At 38.8% G+C, this 22,440-nt stretch overlaps 1 protein-coding gene across 4 annotated transcripts in view; it reads right to left on the reverse strand.

Moving 5' to 3' along the window:
* Window positions 1–22,440, reverse strand: part of agap1 (ArfGAP with GTPase domain, ankyrin repeat and PH domain 1) — a 137,018-nt gene that overhangs the window by 17,328 nt on the left and 97,250 nt on the right. For all 4 annotated transcript variants that reach the window (XM_043241591.1, XM_043241590.1, XM_043241589.1 and 1 more), the window contains 6 exons: window positions 19,972–20,076; window positions 17,270–17,435; window positions 15,422–15,583; window positions 10,843–11,004; window positions 949–1,103; window positions 98–188 (listed from right to left, as the gene is read on the reverse strand). In XM_043241591.1, coding sequence (XP_043097526.1) covers window positions 98–188; window positions 949–1,103; window positions 10,843–11,004; window positions 15,422–15,583; window positions 17,270–17,435; window positions 19,972–20,076 — 841 coding nt within the window. The remainder of the gene's footprint in view (window positions 1–97; window positions 189–948; window positions 1,104–10,842; window positions 11,005–15,421; window positions 15,584–17,269; window positions 17,436–19,971; window positions 20,077–22,440) is intronic.

Consider the following 22,440-nt stretch of genomic DNA (forward strand, 5'->3'; position numbering starts at 1 on the left):
ATATATATATATATATATATATATATATATATATATATATATAGATCAGTACATCTTAACAAAATGCATGCAGATCTCAGTTTATAACAAAACTCACTCTGGGCTTCACAATCCACACAGCGCGTGTTTCCTCTCATGTTCCTGACAGACTGCAGAGCGATGGCTTCTGATTGGCTGCTCAGACGAGACTGTGGGGACATTCATGCAAGTTAAAGTTTATTTGAATGTTAATGACTTTTAAGGCACATTATGAAGCATCATTAGACAATTCTTGACTACACAGCAACATTTCACCCTGCATTTCATGCTGAAATGAGATTCAAAAGCGGGGAAAGAAGGGGAGCTAAATAAAAAGAATAAGAGGCACTCTGTACAAGGTCCAGGGAAATGCAATTTGCCCTGGCCTGAGGCATAAACACACAGTGGGTTGAGAGTTAAGACTGTAGCTGTGAAGCAGGAATGTAATACTGCAAAAGGGTAATATTAGAATGAAAGTAATTACAGTTTCTAAATGTGTGCAAGAACGTAAGCATGATACACATACTGTTCATATGTACATATATTTAGTCATAGAACAACGATGTGTTGAATTTTAATTATCTTTTGTGCATGATACAACATCAGCACTTTGATTAGAAAGTACGTCAGCAAATAAGGAGGAGAGGGAAATATATACATTATTATTATCATCATCATCATCGTTATAATTACGCAGTCATAAAACTGCTTTGGAATATGTATTGTAAAAAGCGTATATATCATATTGTTGGAAAACAAAAGATTCAAATTAAATGTAGCGGTGAGGCTTGTTGCCCTTTTTGAATTTTCCCATCCCTGTATAGAAGAGATGTATTTGGGTTACTCTATGTATAAATTGCATTTTTTGTGTCTTTTGCATATATTAATGGAAACTGTAAGTGATACATTTACTATGTGTAAAATCTCTACCTTTTGTTTGCTGCTTTCACAGGACTGTAGACTTGCCAGAATCTGGCTCTCAATGGCCTGAACCCATGCGTCCCGCTCCTCGTAGGACGTCGCCTCAAAATTCCAGGTCTGTCCCGTCAGAGAAACGATGATGAACTCAAAGTTGTCCTCTTGTTCTAGATCAGATAGGAGGAAAAAAGTCAAGATGATTACTAATCGACAGATACAACAACACAGCTTCTGAAGCAACTTTAACATTTTATGAGTTACAATTTTGTCAGTGCATCTTAATAAAATCATATGATGAACTCAGACACTTTGGTTGTACTGTTCAAGAACAAAATTCACAAGGTAGGATTCTCGCCCCCGTAGAGCACCTGTTAGCTGTGGGACACACTCCGTAACCCTTGACCCGGGGGGCTTGCCCCGTGACCCCTGTCAGGATATGCCACTAATTACAAACCAGACCAGAGTCCCGATCTTTCCAACTGTGCGGCTGGTCCTGTCCACAACGCTCCCTAGGCAAACTGACATATGGATCTGCTAACCAGGGCCCTGGTTAGGTTAATGGGCCAATCACGAGACAATTAGAAAAATGTGTGTGTGAGCGTGTGAGAGAGTGAGAGCGAGAGCCCCCTTTTCAAGAGTTTATCTCTGGAGCTAGAGTACGGAGAGATGGAAGGAGGTTATTTAACGGCACTGAGGGTCAACATTTGGAAAGTGTTAGGAACAAAAGGCCATTGACTGGGTGATCAGAGGGGACAGCAATGGAAGGGGCACGCAGATGGCTCGAACAGAGAACCGGCATTGAAGAGATGTGCTGGTGTGTCACAATCAAAGGGATCCCACCCGAAACACGATCTGAGGCAGAAAGAGATCACACACTTTACACGTTCTGTTTATAATTTACTCTGGAGGGGCAATTACATAATGAAGAAGTAATCAGGGAAGTAATAACCCTCCACACACACAAAAGAGGCATCCCTAAGGCCAAAATGCCACACGAAGTGGAAAACCCCACGCTCCCAATGGCATCCGCAAGGCCAATGAGAAACAGGAACAGGAAACAACCTGGAAACTCTGCCATTCTAGTATAAACTCTTCGACGTATTCTCCCATGGACAGCTGGCACCCCTGTAAGATAAACCTACACTAACAGTACGGAAAATTAAGATTTACCTGATGCTTTGGAAAGATTTTTTATGCTCAACAAGGACGATCAAAAATATTATTCTAATTTAAAATCCTTTTTTTCTATTTGAATATATCTTAAAATGTCATTGCAATTTCCAAAGCTGAACAGTTACTTGATCCCTTTGAAATCACTCTATCATGCTGATTTGTTGCTCAAGTAACATTTCCTATTAATATCCACGATATGATGGCAGCAGAAGCGACAAATTCGGGAGTCAACTGGCCCCACAAAGACGATTTTGCTCACACTTTGTGTATCCACAGTCTGAGATTTCTCTCACGCAGACACATCATTTATGTTCTACACATACATAAAAGGAGGCTGTCGGCTGCACCTTCTCAGCCCAGACACAGGCAATGCGATGCAACACACCAGTCAGCTTTAGTCACCACTAGTTCTTTGATGTTGGTTTGGTGCGTCTGGGCCTTAAGTGGGAAGGTCTTGCTAGAATAAGCTGTAATACAGACCGGATTTCATGCTGATAGTCTGATAGGCTCCGTGAATCAATCATTCAGATAAAAGCAAGTTAAAAACAAATTTGTCCATCGGATTCATAGCTTATTTGTTCTTCATTACATTAACAAGTCTTTAACCCTCATTTGTCTGTGAGACTTCTCTTCCAGCTATGCGATGTTCTGAGACAGCTCTTGGAATCGTCTCCCTGTGAGGCCATTTCACAAGTTTAATCAGCGGGAAATCTGTGCAGCCACACCATTTCCTCTCCTTCAGTCAATCACAGGCCTAATTGCACTCCTATCATACAAGTCATATCAAAGGTCCCGCAGGGCCACCGGCTGCCCTCACCGCTGTCAAAGAGCCTTGTGTTCAAATCCCCAAATTCCTCCCTTTATGGAAAGACATGCTTGGCAGTTGGGAGAGCTTAAACCTTTCTGGCCCAAGAAAAGAAACTGTAGGGAGAGAGATCTTTCCTGTTCTGGTTCAAAGGAACAAGCAAGACATTAGAAAATGTGCTCATTTACAGCAAAAGTCAAACTGGAAACATCAACAAAAAGTGGCTGGGGAGCCTGGGCCTATTATTTATTCATTTAAAGGTTTTTTTATTAACATTTGCAAGGTTTGGGGGCTGGTGGGATCACTGGAGCATCCCAGCCTAGATTGGACCCACCCTTCAAAGGCACCGGGCCCTCTGGGGTCAGCAGCAATGTTCTCACCCTAATTAAATCGCAGTGCTGTTGGGGAGAGGGCGGTATTTGACAATTATGAAAAGCAACAATGCAGAAAGACGATATTTGGAGGCAAATGTGAAGATTGGCTCCGCCTCCTCCCCTTAGCAAACAATTAATAAGAAAACAATTGTGTAATACAAAAACTGCGATGACAGGGCATCAGACTTGCCACCCCTCCCCTCTATTTCGCCCTTAAACTTTAAAACGGGGCAGCTATCATTCATCGGGCGCCTGGTACTGCTCTCAATATTCCACAAGCCACTAATAGGGCAATCATTATGTTTCGCACAATTTAGACTGAAAGTATCCAATCACTTTCAAGCTTTTCTGTTCTTGCGCTGCAATATTGCAGCGGCGAGGAAATATGTGAACTCTGACACAGGCAACCTTTACCGACAAACGGCACACAATCAACTCGGAAAAGCAAGAACGCAGCGTGAACAGAAATGAGGCAGGGGGTGTTACCTCCACGCGGCTCAGACGGCAGTGCTCGGGGGTACAGTGGAAGAGTTGAATGGTTGGAAACACAAATTAACCGAGCGAAATGTCAAAGCACACAGTATTGCTTTGTGACACAGGTCATTAATTCCCATATTATCCCCTCCCCTTTCAAGCATCCAGCATTAATAACCTGGCAAATATTATAGGAGTTATTCACATCCAGGGAAAAATGGGAACAAATAAATAAAGCAGGGGAGGGGTGGAGTCACGGGAAAGAGGGGCGTGGAAAGGGGATGGGGCCAAAGCGCACATGACACCTCCCACGATGAGTGCAATATCACTAAACGACATCATCCAATTCACTAAATCGTCGATACTCAAACACGACACTTCTACACCTACAAGCACGATTATAAAAGCAAAGCATCATTTTACAATTGCTTCATGCTCTAAAACACGTAAGTGGCGTGCAGGAAATGTTGTGGGGGGGTGAACGATCAGGGAGGACAGAAGGATCAAGCATATTCATGGGGTCTCACCGCACGTGTGAGGGGCTTGTCTTAAAGTAAAAGTGGGGTACGTCGACTTCCCCCTGGTCTGGTTTCTGGAGCTAGTTACCTTCAGCATTGGAGGCACTGCTGTAAATGTTGCGCAGACTACCGACGCGATTTAGTTTCCATGCCCTACGTTTGGCTGCATCCGACGACAGGCAGAGGAATAGGTGGAGAGAAAGAAAAAAAGACAAAAGAAACAAAACAAATGACAGGAGCGGAGAAAGTAGAAGAGCCACAAAGATAAATATTTGGGAAATGAACAGGAAGTGTCACATGAAGTGATATATAAATGACTGAGAAAGGAAGGGTGTAAACAAAGGAAGAACTGCAGTGAGCAGCGCAAATGTTCAAACTAACGAGAATTCTACAGAAATCTTTAATTGGCTAATGAAGTCACTGGGTTTGGAAACATATTGCATTAGTTTAAAAAGGCATAATAATGCACCGTTTGAGTGGAAAACTGCAAGACAAAACAGGTTATGTCCACGTTATCATGCAGAGTGGCTAAACGGAAAATAAAGATTAATTAATAAATGTGTGGATTTCATTAAAAGTAGAGTAAAAAGTGTTTTGTCAACTATGGCACTTTTAGTCCTGTAGAATAATGTGTCCACTAATGTGTCCCAATAGTACACGAGATCCCAAGATTCATTTATTGTAAAACTCCTAACACCATGCAATTCCAGCACACCAAATTATGCACTTTAAGAGCATTCTGAGTTGGAAATGACTAAAGATTTAGGTGACACACTGTAACATCAAATTTACAATCTGACTGGAAATCTTCACAAAATGACTGCTACTTACTTTTTTAGCAAAAATGGAAATACTTGAGCTGACATGTTTACAAGCTTTGAAAACATTTATGGATTGGTATTTGCACGTTTCATGATTGATGTTTAATTCACTGTGTGTTTGTTTATTTCACACAGTTTAAATGTAAAATTTGAAATATATTTTCAGCTTTTAAAACACAAAGTCTGGATCTGGGACACGGGTAAAGCAAACAAACCCCTTTAAAAAATCCAGAGAAAGTTTATTGTGACCAATATAACCAAAAGAAAATACTAACACGTTCTAAAATAATAAGATTAATGATAATTCTTAAAAAAAAAAAAAAAAAAAAAAAAAAGGGAAATCGGCTCCTTAAAACTAATTATTCTAAGATCACGTTGATAAGCAAAATCCATGTTAAAGAATATCACCGTGTTAATAGGTCTAGTCTGGTCTCTTTAAATAACTGCTGATTTCCCAGCTGTGCTGACGATTGACCTGAAGTCACTTCGGCTCGATCCACTCCGACTCTTTTCCCCTTAGGCCAAAGGGGACATTTGTTACACAACAGTAATCCTGGAAAAACAATTCCATCCAGTCCTTTCCATGCGCACAGCATCAGAGAGGGAAAAAAAACTACAATAACGTGGCCCGGAATCAAGCTATTTTCCACACAATAGACTGCATGCGACAGATTAACTGTGTCTTATTGTCTGCGTGCCACGCTTGGTCCCTCACACAAACCGTTCTTCGCCTACTAATAACATCAATTCCACAAATGCTGTCTCTTAACTTCTCTCTCTCTCTCATTTGTAGGTCTTAAACAACATTTCGAAATGGATTTGTTGCTAACAGGGCAACTTTTAGTTTAAGATACGAATGGTCTTTTTTCCATACCATTAGGAAGCCATAAGAGCACCTTCACTTTGTTCCTGTCAGTAACAGCTTTAATTAAACGTTACAGCCACGTGCCTGACCGACTCCAGCCGAGGACACCTGTGAGGCCTTCTGGAATGTCTTTCTCTTTCTGGCTGCTTCTTAAAACGTATCGCCTTCCTGAGGTATCCATGTCTTTGTGCGATCATCAAGGCATTCATGAGCCTCCCGCTGTCCCCGTGCAGTGCAGAGCCCACGCCGTCTGCCCGATCCGGTTTCAAAGGCTCTCACATTCTCCTGCTCTCATCAAACGTAGTAATTACTTAACAAGGGCCACTTAGGGCCCTACAGCTCAGCGGTAATTGATAAACTGTGATCGTCCGTGCAGTAAGTTTGCCATTTTGAGTGGTGGGCTTTCAGCGGCCCTCTGTGGGGGGGATGCGAGGAGTGTAAAAATGCACGGCATGCTGAGATCCATTGATCTTCAGAACGTGTCTGAGAAGACTTTGTCTCGGAGAAAAGTGGAGAGCAGGTGAGCTGAAATTAGAGAAAGACCCCTGAACTGCCATAATGTTAGCTGAGAATCATCAGCATGTTGAGATTGTGTGCGTTCAGGGACACTTTTCTAAAACGATGCTCCTAAAACAGTAACAACCAGAACTTAAAGACAACCGTACAATGTCTTTATGACAGCCCAATGAACCCACTGCTAATGTAACATTATTAAACTGACTTTAAAATGCAGCGTGTCATTTATACTGATGTTCGATATCAAAAGATCTTTGTGTCTATGATATTTTAAGAACACTTCGGATAAAGCTTAAGCTAAATAATAAAAGAAAAATACCCAAACCAGCTTATACCGTGTATAGCTGAATCTTACAGAAACATCTTATTTCGCCTCAAAATATAATTCATATATATTACGTGAAGAAAATGAAGCTAATTAAGCTTTTAAAGCACTGTGAGATGTTGATGAGAATTTAAAGGGACAGCGCAACCAAAAACAAGCATACTTCATGATAATATTCGAATATATGGACTTTCATTTTGTATAAGATCAAACAGACAGAAATCTAAGTCATAATTCCACGAGTGAACGATCAATGTGAACTTGTTTTGAACTGCATAAATTCGATTTTGTGAATTCAATCAATTAGGCTAGTAATTTTTTTTTTTACTCAATTCATTGAAAAAACTGAAAAAAAAAACATGACAAAATCAAATAGGCAGTTTTTATAGCTATTTTTTTAGCATTTTTTTAAACTCTCATTGAAGCATGATTAATTGTAAATGTATAGAAGAGAATGATCATTTTTTACACATTTTCCTTTAATCATTTAACATTTTTCACAGCATTATGTATTAAGCTTACGTATCAAACGCATTTAAATGCATAAACGCACAAACAACCGAACCGACCGTGATGCATGAAGACTCGATTCATTTACAAAATTGTATTAAAGCAATGAGAATGCAGAGGGAAATTGTGCATAAATCCAATGAAAATTATAACATACCAGCGCAAAAAAATCTTAATGGTCTTAAAATAAGTATCGCCACCTTTCGTTTTCATTATTCATTACCATATCATTTACCTATTTTGGAATAAAACATGACTCGTTTGTAACACATGCACTCTGTTTGAGCAGTAAGCATGTATGAGAGAACACATACACGTGTGTGTGTGAGTACGAGCGAGGTACCTGACCGTGACAGTATGTGTGTGTTATATAAAACACTACGAGCGCTGTACCTGGCTGGTGGAGCTCATGAATAACAGAGAGGCTGACAGCCTTATCCCTCAGCAGGCCCGCGGCGTGACAGCACTCCCCGGCCCCACGCACAAGTGCTTAATGGCTAAATTGGGAGACTGTTACTAATCGCTTATTGAATAATGAAAGTGACACAGCTGATAAAAGATTTCAATACTGTAGATTATTTATAATATTTCACTTAAGTGCCTGCCTGACGAATGGGGGCTGGGGAAGAGGCCCGGGCAGCGTCTGACAACGTTCAACCTTTTCAAAAAACGTGAATCAGGGCAAGACAAAGTGGCTCTCCAGGGTTAGGAAAAAGGAAAAGGAGGAGGGAGGATAGGGAAAGAGTGAAAGAAAGATAGTGATGGTGAGAAATAAAGAGGGGGTGAGTGAGGCACATTAATGTAACCCCATTTCTCATAGAGGACCCCTACAGGTCAGAAACCACAAGAAAAATCTCTTTTGTTTCAATGCTAAAAAATACGACTCCCTTTTCTGTACCTTTGCAAATACGAAATGTTTTAAAAATAGTAAAGGAAGAAATAGAATACGTTTTCATATAAACCCCAGAATATCAATCATAATAATCAAATTGTCATCAACAGACTATGTGTGTGTGTGGGTATGTGTGTTTTTGGTCATTTTTGGGTAAAGATATATTTTTTTTCGAATGGAATAACTGGAAAATAAAATATTAGGTTTAGAGATTTACCATCGAAGATTAAATAAAATCTTTAGAACAATGTTCATGTATTGGCCTCCTACAATCTTGGGACTCCTTACAATCAGGGTTCTCATTTCCCATGATTCCACTCTTCCATGACCACATGGTGGCACCATAGAGAGAATTAAGTGGAACAGATGGTCTCTCAAAACTCTCAAATGCTAACGTCATGGTAGAGATGGTGTATCAGATCAGTGGTTCTCAATTGGTTTTGCTACGACTCCCAGACTTTAAACTGAACATCAAATGGCAATCCAAGCAAGCAAAAAAGTAAAACAACAAAATCTATCAAATCAAACACTGCCATAAAAATTCACTAGGAGCATTTTAACACACGATGCCATTCAAAAGTTTGGGGTTGTAATCATTTATTTATTTATTTTTATGGAAGTCTCTTATGCTTACCATTTATGAAACGTTATTAGAATTTATAACACCTGTTTTCTGTGTCAATATATTTTGAAATGTAATTTATTTCTATAATGGCAAAGCTGAGTTTTTCCGCAGCCATTCCTCCATTCTCAGGTGTCACATGATCCTGTTTAATGCCGTTGTGGAAACAGGACACACATTTTTTGTAGTGTAAATGCTTATATTCTTAGCACAGATTTTTAGTAACATTACACACGTCTTTTTTGGCGAATTTTCATGCATTCTTGCTGAATAAAAGTATTCGCTTCTTTAAAAAGGAAGTGTATGATATATAATAATTTAAACCGCAGTTATAGCGCATGTTATCCGTGTTTAATTTAGTCTTGGCTTTGCTTATACATGATTCATTCTGTCAATCTTTGAGTCACAGAGATTTCCTTAGCTTTATCTTCTGTCCAGTAATCAATCCTTGGCCCATTTTTTGGGTCACAACCCCCTTAAACGAAAACCACCGAATGCATAAATATATAGTATTTGTAATGCTGCTTGAAATATGTTGATTGCATTGCATTCTGATACACACTGCGTGTGCCGTGCTGACGTGTATAAATACATGCACACATACTCTTCCCTCGCTGACAATATATTGGCCCCCTTTGGGAGAGGATCAATAAGGGTGATTGGGAACATTTTAAACAAGCAGTGATCCTGGGCTCTCAGGAGTCCGGGGCCACCCACACAAGCCCAGTCTAATTAATCACACTCTCTCTGAGGTGACACACACTCATCCATCATTCCTCTCTCACACGCACATACAAGACCACCTTACAACGCTTCAGAACTGTATTCTCACCCTGTCAAGAGGTTATCAACTACCATTCACACCAAGAGCTACACTTTGGTATGAACGCATACATAAACTGTAAAAATGCAGCAAGGCATAACCAAATTCTAAATATTAATTGTTCAAGTTTTTTTTAAGTTGCCAAATAAATAAATAAATGTCTAGGTCCATTTGTTTATCCAAATTTTTCAAATAATACAAGCTTGTCACTGGACACTTTTGATAAGTATTTTAAATATTATAACAGTTTTCTATTTTAAAATAGCATTTCTTTCTGTGACCAATTTTCATCATGGCTCCAGTCATAAGAAATCATTCTAATATGCTGTTCTTTTTTTCTTTTTGTTAAAGTCTTTGGTCTCACTTTTAATGAATGTATTCATTTTTACGCATTCTTGTGGAATTACATTTTTTTAATAATAATAATAATAATAATAAAATAAGTACTGACCCCAAACTTTTCAACAGTAGTGTGTTCCTGTGACCGAATGATCAAATAAATACAAATCTCTATCTCTTGTGTCAGAATCGAGGCTGCTGTGATGAGTGGAGTCTGCGTGTGTGTGTGTGTGTGTGTGTGTGTGTGAGAGTGACAGACGGCGTTTAACCGGCCTGTCTGTGTGAGTGTGTAATAATCACTCAGCATATTTCTCTTGCTCCACGCAGGCCTGTCAGCTGTCTGATCCATACTGACGGCAGGAAACATATTACACATCTGCTGCTCAGAAACATCTGTTCCACTGCACCGTCACAGCAGACACAACTTCGCTGCTTGCTTTTGTGTGCGCGTGACAGCAGCGATGCATGCAGCTTAGTGTTTGTATACATGCTGGTATACAGGAAGGCGTCTTGGATTATAACGAAATGTGCATAAACGCATGAATAAAAAGGCCTGCCTTTGTTACTTTTCTTTTAAATTAGATTACACTTTAGAATTCTATTAGTCTTGCAGTATAAGTGAAGTGTATTAGACAGCAATATTGACGAGATAAAAACCAGTCACTGTTCTTGTCTGGATGACTTTACCAGCTTTAATAATAGGTCTACTGTTTTACTGCATGTTTTTTTTTTGTCTTTTTTAAGCAAATTCTTAGGAACATGGTTGAATTTATGACGATCAGCAGAGATCTGAGCAGATCTGAGAGGGAGAGAAGACTACAGATGGAGCGGGACAGAGACCGGAAGTACCTTCTGCGGTTCCAGAGAAGCCGTCCACCTTGAAGTTGCTGGTACTCTTCTTCCTCCTGTGTTTTTTGCGGTTGGCGTGAGGTGATGGAGGTGGGTCCATCTTAGGACTGGTGGTACTGGATATGCTTGGACTGGAGCACACAGAATCTCCCAGACCCGTATCTGGACACAAAAAGAAGGAGGAGATGGCGTATGCGTATGGAATATCGTGGTGTCCGTTCTCGTTTGAACGATCGTTCGTGTGAGGGCCAGTTCTGACTGGCGTTTGGCTGGATTCTCCGGCTCAGGCTATCAGAAGGCTGCTTCACTTTTCATAAGCGGCACTGACAGCTGTGACTAGCGGCAGAATAAAATAACATTCAGTTCACATCAATATCAGGCGGAGTGAAAGCGCTGATGTGGGGAGGGGGGCTGGGAGGATGTTCGGGCTGGCACTGAGCATGCTCCCAGCGCCGTGCATCAGCAGACAGCCCCAAGGACGGCCGTAACTTATTTTACAATCGTTTAGTCTCAGCTCAAGTGGAAAACGTGACAACTTATCTCTGCTGACAAGATGCCATCCCAAAGTGAACAATTAACCACCTCGTTCTAACAGCCCCTTTGTCTGAGCTCTCTCTCACACACACACACACACACACACCTCAACGTCAAATACACCTTTTCCCTCTCGCTCGTATTCTCAAAAAGTCATTAATTCGTCTGCTGTAATTCTGGCAGACATTCAGTCACAGCCAGTTTGTTTTTAGGTTTCGTGTGAAAGAATATCCAGTTACTTTGGTGGAAAGAAGTATGACACTGACTGCAAATCATTGCATTTTAAAATATAATGAAATAAGCAACCGATAATTTCTCTTGGTGTGTGTATAAGAGGCTTCTTTCAAAAAAACAAACAAGTGCATTAATCAACAAGTTGGGTGGCATGACATCAGGGCGGCCAGGAACTTATCTTAAGGCGAGTCGAAACAAAAGTATGTACACCCCAGAGCACCTAAACACAGCAGCGCTAATCAAAGAGACACTCATTACTTCTGCTGCTGTTTGTCTCTCATTATTAAGCAAAAGAGAGGGAGGGTGAAGAATAGCCACAGAGGGAGGGACAGAGGGGATATTTTTATGTGCAACTGTCTGCTTGGAGCTAAGCATGCTCCAGGTAAAGAGACAGGGATGTCACTGCCTTTCCCATGCCCTCAAGACAACGTGGAGGGAGACAAAAAGACACAGAGCCCGATCACTGGAGGGGATCTTATCTCCTTTAAATGGACTTGGCTTTGTTTCCTCTGGAATAAAAGAGCTCATTACTGAGGCTGTGTTTCTCAAATGGCAGCCATGTCCAGTCAGAACGAGTCTGCTCTGATGCGATCCAACTCATTCAGACGGCGCACAGCCAAGCGTCAACCACTGTAGCTCTTTTTCAACTTTGACCCTCTTACAATTACACTTTAAAGGCGTCTGTAGTTTCAAATGATTTCCAGTTCATTTTGTATAAAAAGCACAAGGTTGTCAGTATGTGTTTAGTCGCAATAATTGCATTGTGGGAAATTAAAAAAGCAAGCTTACTTTTAGACCACAATTTGTTTTCAGCTGATTTGCAAAAAAAGAAAAAAAAAAAAGGTTAAACTAAATGAGTACAAATATTTCCAGATTTTTAGATATATAACAAATATATAATAAAAAAGTACCTTATGAAAATAACGAAAGCACTAAAATGTTAAATGTTTAATTTTAATGACGACAAGAAGTATTCAAAATGCATAATTTAACTTAATATAACGAAATATGTTCAAATACTCTAATTTAATAACGTTCCATAAACTCATTTTGTAAAAAAAAAAAAAAAATTGTTTTTTGTCACCCTTTGGATAAAAAGTAGTAAAATATCCAAGGATGCTAGCAGAAAAGATTTGGGTGATGTTTTTTTTTTCTGTCACTGGTCATAATTCATTATTTCATGCATAATTCTGTAAAAGAAGAAATAATTCACACCTTACACAAACAGTGGTAACTGGCTCAGAGGAAGACAGGAATCGTGTCTTTGTGACCGTTTCTGGTGATTACATGACAATAAAACTTATTTAGTGAGAAATATTTCAATACAGAATCCCAAACCTAGCAGGAAAAAAAAAGTCTTGGATTTCATTCAGCTATTATGAAAATATAATGCAACTTCCTGGTTAGAGATTAAACAAAGCAAAAGGCTAAACAAAAGGTTAGGGGTTGCTCAGCAGTCTCTCCCTCACAGCGCAAAGCCAGCAACGTCAGTTAATTACTTTGCTACCACTTATCTCTCTTCACTTCTCTCAGAAAAAAAGACAGGATCTCATTCCCGTCAGCTCCTGGGGGCAAGAGGTGACAAGCAATCAGTGTACGGCACTACCGTCATCCAGCCATCAGATCTGATCCAGTCAGGCCGTGGACAGACACATCATTAGGCCAGCAGAAAGGTTATTTTTAAGAGAGTCCTAGGGGGGAGCATACAAGCACTCACACAACCTCGTAACACAGCCCTCCGGAGCGCCACAGCGTCCGAACAAGCACTCTGAACATCACTGAACGATTCTCTCAACGGTGCCACTGCTCTAGTCACTAACACACACACACACACAATACTTCATAGGATCAACAAACACTAACAGTGTTATCTTTACTAAATGTTTTTACTATATTTTTTGAGCATTTTTGTTGTACTGTCAAACGAATAATTGCTATTATTTACATCCAAAATGAAGGATTGGTTTACATGTGTGCGTACTGTGTATATTTATTATGTATATATAAATACGTGCATGTATATGTTATATATTTAAGAAAAATATCTTGATTATATATTAAATATATTTATACATAATACAAATTATACTAATGTATAAATATATATAAAGATTTACTTGTATTTAGATTTATATAAATAGAAATTATATAAATATAAATTGTGTATTTCATTATATTATTCTATTTTTTTATATAACACTTTTTCCCTAAATATATACACGAATGTGTGTATTTAGATACATAAGCAGCACACTCATATACATCTTTATATATATATATATAAAAATTATATATATATATATATATATATATATATATATATATATATATATATATATATATATATATATATATATACACACACACACACACACACACATTTATCTTCCAAAACTGCTTCATTTCAGTACCGATTATTTTGCATGCAAATATCATTAATTAATTGATTAATTAATGTCGTGTTTTTCAGCATAGAAGTATTTTGTCTATTTTTTCATGCGTAAACGTTTTCTTAATTTTTTTGCCAATTTATGCAAAAACCACATTCAAAGTTATGCAAACAGCACATTCTCCTAACCAGCACTTGCTGAATGTAGATTATTAAACAGTTTATAGCGACACTGGTGATTTCCCTGTGGATTTTGAATTAAATGTGCTGTGTTTGATCTTGTAAATCAGATTTAATAATGATAAACTTTGTAACAGTCCTATGTTATTTAAAAACGGCAACAACAACAACAGCACAGTCCTACTGAAGTTATGTTGGCATGATTTTTTCTTCACCTAAACCAATTACTTACTACCAATGCTAAACTTTTGCAAAAACAGATAACTTCACTTTTAATTATTTTCAAAAATGTATGCATTCCAATAAATCTCAATCAAACTTCAGTTGAGCTATTTTAGGTAAAGAACAAAATATACACAAAAATACAGCTAAATATCACAATACCGTAATAAAAATTATGATTTTTGGAGAAAAAAAAAGTTGATGAACTCTTCAAAAGGCAATTGGTTGCAAATAAAGCATTCTAAAGCAATCAGCACCATAACCGAAATAAGTAATGAAATCTTTAGAGTCAGTTTAGAAGTTAAACTAGGTTCTTAACCAGGAATGTTGCAGCTTTGCTTATGTATGCTGTGTGAAACAGGTTTGAGGGGGACGGAACAAATTGTAAATTGACATTAAAAACCAAAACACGACTGTTTTGTGAAAAAGAATTAGAATAAAACAACTTTTAAAAGAAGTACTGTTGAAGTCGGAGAGTCTGTGGCTCAGCTGTGTGTGAGTAGCGTCCCGCTGCGGAGGCGTTTAAGTGTTTCACAGCTTTAATTGTTATCAGGGGTAAACACAGAGTGAACTACAGGCCTAAAACCACTCACACCGTGTCACCATGTCATCAGCACACGTAAAACATCGGGCCTGACAGCTGTCAGTTCAATAGTGACTTCTACGTGTATGCCCGTGGCTGTTTAGACACGAAAGATTTAATAAAAATAGCCAAGTATCAAATTCTCCGACAACAGAAAGGTGACGGACCGATAAACATCATCCTCCGAACATTTCATTTCTGCTAGCCGTCGACAGATGAGCCTTTGGTAATGTGGTTCTCCTGAGTGGCCATTACTTTAATAAACAGTTAAAGCAGCATTAGAGCTTGACACAAGGATCAATGAAAGGTGGAGCGGGTGTTATGTGTGTGTTTACCACTATAGGATAACAAATCACTGTTTAAGGATCTGTTCTCAGCTCTGAAGAAAAACCTTCAAGACCGTGGCGATGCACAGCCGTTGTGTGTCCTCCACCTACCCGTGCTGATTCCTGAGTTGGCGATGACCGTGGCATCACTCCATTGGTCAGCGCTGGACACAGAATATGAGCGTTGATGCATCCCATCCGGCCGGCTGTTAAACGACACCAGACTGATGCCACTCGCCATCTGAGATGCAGAAGAACTACTGGTCACAGAGCCTGTGGGAAATTAATGCACTATTAATATCATATAATACAATTTTCACCTTACTGATACCGACCAAAACTGCAATAATAGCGCTTCACCAATTTTTTGACTTCCAAGTATCATCTTTGTAGCAACTGCAATGCTTGTTAATAGTAGTAATAATAATACCTAGCACTCATGAACAAAACTTCTTGATTTGTTGTCATCAAGTCAATAAATAAGTGACATCAGATTACTCGAAGGTTAATTATCATCACCATTAAACTGCGAGAGAGGTTCGTCTGACTCACGTTTAAATTAAAGTGGACATCACAGGAAGTCGCGTCTAATCGCACTAATAAGATTTCACTACAAAAAAAAACGCAGTAGGGATATGATATGACAGACTCAAATATAAGGCTTCTGGGCTTCAGAAAAGAGCAAATCTAACAGTTTGTCAGATGACGGTAAACAAAATGTCGATGATACCGTTCGCTCTATCTAGCTAGTCACACACAAAACACTCAATGTAGTTTAAACAGAAAAAGAGGCTTCGGTAAATACTTCATTTTCTGGTTTTTAATATGTTGTTGTTGCAAAAAGGTGTACCCACGGGCCTCCACTGGCCCGTTGCAAACTCGACTGAATGAAATGTCATGACTCAATTTAATCTCCATTGTAGCGGATAAATCAGACGGCAGCACCTTTGGGTAAATGGCAAAAGCTGATCATACTTCAGGAGAGCCCTGATAAACTACATTTTTACATCAGTGGTCGTCTGGAGGAAAATAAACACTATGTATGTATGAGCGCAGAAAAGGGTCTACACACACGCACTCACGCACACACACACAGCACAAAAACAGCAGTGTGTGAAGATATGCTGTAATGGATTCGGTGCATAATTGGAGCTCTCGCAAAAAGAGATGTTAAGACCAAAGGAATAAAAGGTGCATGTGATCATGAAGCTGACCCAGCCCTACAGTCAAATACTTGACTTACAAAAGCTTGACTGCTGTACCACTGTGAATTATCTCTCTTTTCTCCTCTACCGCTCCCTCCCTCCTTCCCTCATTCTCTCTCTCTCTCCCTCTCATTAGTGCTCATTTCGGACTTGCCTGACTGGAGAACGAGCGCTGATTGCATTAATATTCATGACAATAATTAGTACATGTATTATGGGTCACTGAATATTCATGCTATTAGTTTGGTCCTCCTGGTGCTTTGTGTGTGTGTGTATGTGCCTGAGAAGGGTCTTTAACACTCCTTGGGGGGCTTAAGGATTGTTGATCCAATGAGCGTTGCACGAATAACTAAACAATAACTTAATTGTTTAATTCTCTACTAATGAAGACCGCTACCTAGTCCTATTACTTTGACATCAGGACACTCTTACCTAGATAACACATTGTAAGGACATGTTTTGTATAGTTTTTTTTAACATGTATTAACTATTAAATTTATATTGTTAGCTCATTTTTGTTACATTACTAAATTATATTAAATGATTGAAAAAAAAAATCATAAAACAAAAATCAAAGCAAAACAAAAGCATTAATGTACATATAGCGATAAATGGCCAGCATATATTTTATGTTAAATAAATTAAAAAAACATTTAATTATTACACTTTTTTTGTGATATTATTATCCAATTTTATTTAATAAAAAAGTCTGAACAAAACAGAAAAAAACTAAACAAAAGCACGATCGTGATACCTGGTGTCTGCCCAAGCTGCAGGTTGCTCATGTCCTTGGTCAACCCATTGGTTTTGGGACTGGGGGCCGCACATGTGGAGATGGCCCTGGGGGGCCTCTTCCCTGGAACCTTCACTGTAGTCCGTAGCAGGTCGATCTCCTTCCCATGAACATTCTGCATATAATCCTTCAGTAAAAAATGACAAAAGGATTACTACAACAGCAGCAGCAGACACTTCGGATGAAAAGTGTCTACTAAATTTATTTTGTCAGCACACAGTTAATTCTGCCCACCCTCCGGAGGTGAAGAAATCAATATTAATTCATTTGATATTCATGGTGCGGTGCACTTTGTATGCAGAAAACCAGCCTTTCAGAACACATGTAAAATCTTCCCGCGAGCTTCTTTTTCCTTTTCTGCGGATCACAGCATGCCGTCGCAGCATGTGTTTGGATTCTGACTGCGTTGTCTGGATTTGCGCGTGGCTTTGCTTGCGTTGATGATGAAAGTTACTCAATGCTAATAGGGATGCAATTACCAGCCGCAAGCTGTTGGCCCGCCACTCCTGAAGGGCTCTCCTGTGGCTTGTTAAACCGTGTTGAGAGCTCTTGGCTTTGAATTGCCCTTTTGTTGGCCTCTAGTGAGGGATGGACACGTTATGCTCTTGCTGTAAATTGCTCGGTGCTGCACACATACACAGAGATTCTCAGGTCTTTGTGTTATTTGATTGGCACTCAGCTGATGTATGGCAGTTCTGGGTGGTACGCTCTCGCTCTCAAAGCCTTGCCCCTGCTCATTAAGGCGAAAGACTCCACGAAGCTGCTCTATTGAAGAACATATGTTATTGCGTTCCATGTAGGACATACACTCCGGGGACTGGTCCATATGTAACTCTTGATTTAAAATAAAGGACGAGCAAGCCACTTGAGGGATTTAGTTAAGGGAGTTGAGTGCTCGAATGAGAACGGTTGATGAAAAGATCATCATCTGGCCACTTCAGGGGCAGATGTGCATTTAAAATTGATGCCCCACGTCGATGAATCTATCAGACTGCACTGCGCTAAAATCATAATCACGATGTTTAACAAAACTGCAAATTTAATCAACACAATAGTTATGTGCCTCAAAAAAAGATTCTATGAAGTTGTGGCGTGGTTGTAATGGATGTGTACATGGATGAGTTATTTGAGATTTTTTCCTCACTAATTAGGTTGCATCTATTGCCATCCTCTTAATCAGCTGCATTAATGTGATTTCTTTTTCACATAGTTGAGCAATTAAGAGCCCTGATTGAGTTTCATTCTATTAGCCTCCGCAAACACTCTAATTGATGCCTGTGTAGAAGACACCTGCTGATGAGAGGAACCTGTTCACGGCCAAAGGGAGGAGGGGGACCGTATACGATGACGCACACTTCCTCTAATTCACCCAGATGAGCTGGCTGGACTACAATTTGTCAACGCGTCAGGAAGGCATCTAACCAAGTGATGGGTTCAGAAAAACAACCTACATACAAATGACATATACACAGTTTACCAGAAACAAAGTATTTTTTGGAAAGTATAGTTAAACAGCAATTTCAAAGCTTCAAAAACTGAAGTGTTTGAGTGCACAAAAAACAATGATGAGACAAGAATGATGAGAAATTAGCGAAAATATTTTCACTTGTGCTCGAAAGATGAATAAATTGAATGACAAGGTGAGTAAATGATGACCATTTTCATTATTGGGCAAAGCATCCCTTTACTAGAACAGCAGCAACATTTCAGAATTTTATTATGATGGCCCATATCTTATAGTATAAAGTATAAGTATACCAAACAAAATTGTTTCACTTGATTTAATGAAAAATATCCCTTCAGTTATCCCATTTGGCATCAAGTCCAAGTCTCATCTTTACAAAATGAAAATGATTGAAATGATTGATCTCACGCTATGCTATTTATTTTCTTAACTTCTAGCATCCTGTATTCTAGAAATGTCTCTAAAGTAGGAAAATATTAACGACCTCACATATTATTTTAAGTGTTTGCTTATATAATTTTTTTTTGAATGGCTGGACCTCATATTACCCATCCTTTTAAGTAAAAAATGTCATAGATTTCATACACTCACTACTACGTGCTTCGTATGGTGAATTATTGGCTGTGGAGAACATGAAAAAGAATATAATTTCCATCTTGTTCATTTAAACCATAAAACTAAGCACAAGGTCTGACTACTTCCAGTCCATGCCTTCATCCATTCATTCTATATAGTATCTTTCATCTGCATCCGTGATGAGGTGTTTGGCAAATGACTTCGGGATTGGTTAGCGCTAACAATACGGTCTGATTATCACTCCAAAAAAAAAAAAAAATCCAGAGAGGGAAAACAACCAATAAAAGACGGCCATTTCCATTGGTGTGTTGGCAAACAGGTCGTCTGAGTTGGTGATTATGACAAGCCATTACAGCGTTATATTACACATCAACAACGTCAGCCCCGTGCAAACAGATGAGTCTGTAATTAAGATCGTGTCATCAGACACCATGCTTACTGAGGCGGACACGTTAATCCGTTAAACGTCAGTGAAAAGGACATAAAGAAAATCTGGATGTTACAGTGACGGGTGAACTGTGAATAATAACGACATTAACAGGGCAGGACCAATAAGGTGAGGAGAAAGGCAAATAATATACACACTGGCGGTGTGTGTGTGTGTGTGTGTGTTGGTACTCACATGGAGACTAGGATGATACGTGAGGACTCCGTTGTCACAAAGTGTGACGTATTTCTTCTTCCACTCTTTGTTCAGCGACTTGCCGCTTCTTTTCAGCAACATGCCCTGATACACAAAAACAGAAACGCAAAGTTTAATTCTCATCACGCAATAACAGCATTGTACAAAAAGAATTTATAGCATGAAAGAGGGCTAAAAATGTCCATGGTTCATAAAGTGTCCCCCAATATTCACACTTACAAACAATTATTTTGCACTCAAGTGGACAGACAGTTTATTTGCACACTTTGAGGAGAGCGAGAGAGAGAGAGAGAGAGAGAGAGAGAGAGAGAGAGAGAGAGAGAGAGAGAGAGAGAGAGAGAGAGAGAGAGAGAGGAAAAAAACGCACTGTGAGCTACACATGCAAATTCCCCTTGGAGTGTTAGCGAGCGCATTAGCACTATGACACGAGCACTAACCTTCCTCTCCTACGCACATCAGTGGCGGCTGACTGCCCGTTTAAGGGTCCGGCCGCCCACACCTCATTTCAGCCAAATTCATTAGGCAAGAAGGGAATAAAACTGTCCGCTGATTAGCAATTACGCTGCTGCGGCGGCGTGTCACTTCGCTGGACTTGTTAAACATTAACACGCAGACAGGACGGATAATAATAGATTTCTTGCTCTGGCTGCCACGAAGCGTGCAACACCAGAGCAGACAAGTTTCTGTCACTCGCTGCCTATTTCTCTTCTTGTTTTTCTTTCAGTCACTCCACAGCCTGAATTTTTAGAAAAAAAAAAAAAAAAAAAAAAAATGCCACGATCCCTAACTGTCACACACCGTTAAACTGGCCTAATTACGTGGTAATTGGTATCTAAACACAGTCTGAAGGAAAAAAACAGGCGGAAATGATCTAGCGAAAGGAGTGACAGTGAAGTGCATTTACAAGATGCTAAGAACTAAATAATAACCTTCACCTCGACTTTAAAATACTTTGTTTTTTTTCCTACAGCATATAACAAAAATAATTTTTTGGGGGGATGTAATACAGATTTTAAAAGTAATGTTTAATAATAAATGTATTTATAACACACACACACTTATATAAGTCGGTGCCAGACTTCTTTCTCCTGATGCATGTAAAATAAAAAGACAAAAAGCTTTGTCATGATTTTCATTACATTGTAACTGCAAAATGTAGTAATATATTTGTATGATTTTTTTTCTTATTTTGTATGTGATAAATGTTAACATTATATTTCAACTATGATTGCTATTATCTTATTTAGTGATGTTTAAAAAAAGGTTTTTACGCCACAGAGTTGGATGTAATGGGATTTGAATAAAATGAAGTTTGCAATCTGATTCTGAAAAAAATCTGAAAACAGAATCTGATTTTGTTTGTGTGTGTGTGTGTGTGTGTGTGTGTGTGTGTGTAGTGTATTGGATGCTTCAAATTTGCAATTGATTTTTGTGGAAAGCCACTTTAAAAACAAAACCTGAAGAGCTACTAAAGAGCTATATTAGAATAATGTTAAGAAATAGCAAAATAAAAACCTTATTTGGTGACATTTATCACTTTTTACCTTTTAACTCTAACACTCTCTATTCCGTCATATTTTTCTCTCAAGAACATTTTACCAATCCCAAACCACATCAATCTTAATAACTACTGCTTGTTTTGTTTTTAATAATTTATAAGTGATATATAATTGTCCAGGAAAAGACTGAAAGTCAAAAACACAAAATATTTTCTGTTACAAGATAAAATAAGCCAAGAAAGAGACTGAACTCAGACTAAATAATAAAATTATTAAATGCCCATGAGAAGTATGCAATATTAATGTAATAATTGAATTAGCAAAGCTAAAAAATGACCATCTGCCAGCACAATGCTCATTGGGTCAGCAGAGACAGAAAAAGAAAAAGAATTAAGTATTAATGTCAAGAATTAGGTGAGAAACAATCAGGAACCATTTAGACTCAGGCCCCATCATTTTCCAGAACTGCGACCTTTGTGGAGCCTCCACAAGTGTGACGTGTCAGCTTCTTAGAGATGTGGCTTGGGTACAAAATCCTAAAAAAAATGACCCTCACTTAATAAGACTAACATTTTTCAGATGCTTCATGGACAGATAGGTTGTGAGGGACTACTGAAGGACCAGCATCTTGAACCACTGTTTGAAGAATTTATCTTCCAGAATCTTGTAGTACGTTTTAGGAGCTCGTATTAGTCGATCTCTGCAAGGCCGATGTTTCAGTATAAGAGCATTCTATTCATTTACTATCTGCTCGTTTTTCTTTAAAAATATATTTATATGCATATATTTTTGATCACGTCCTCTAGTGTGACTTTCACATTATTTTATTTCATATATGTTGTTGAACTGCTCTGAGATCAGCCTGGCCTCAGGTGACATACTGTATATATTTGTTTTAAAATGATCTGGGTTTTAGGTAATGAGGCCTGTAACTGTTCTGAGATCAGTC

This window comes from Puntigrus tetrazona, chromosome 6, assembly GCF_018831695.1.
Source record: "Puntigrus tetrazona isolate hp1 chromosome 6, ASM1883169v1, whole genome shotgun sequence".
NCBI lineage: Eukaryota > Metazoa > Chordata > Actinopteri > Cypriniformes > Cyprinidae > Puntigrus > Puntigrus tetrazona.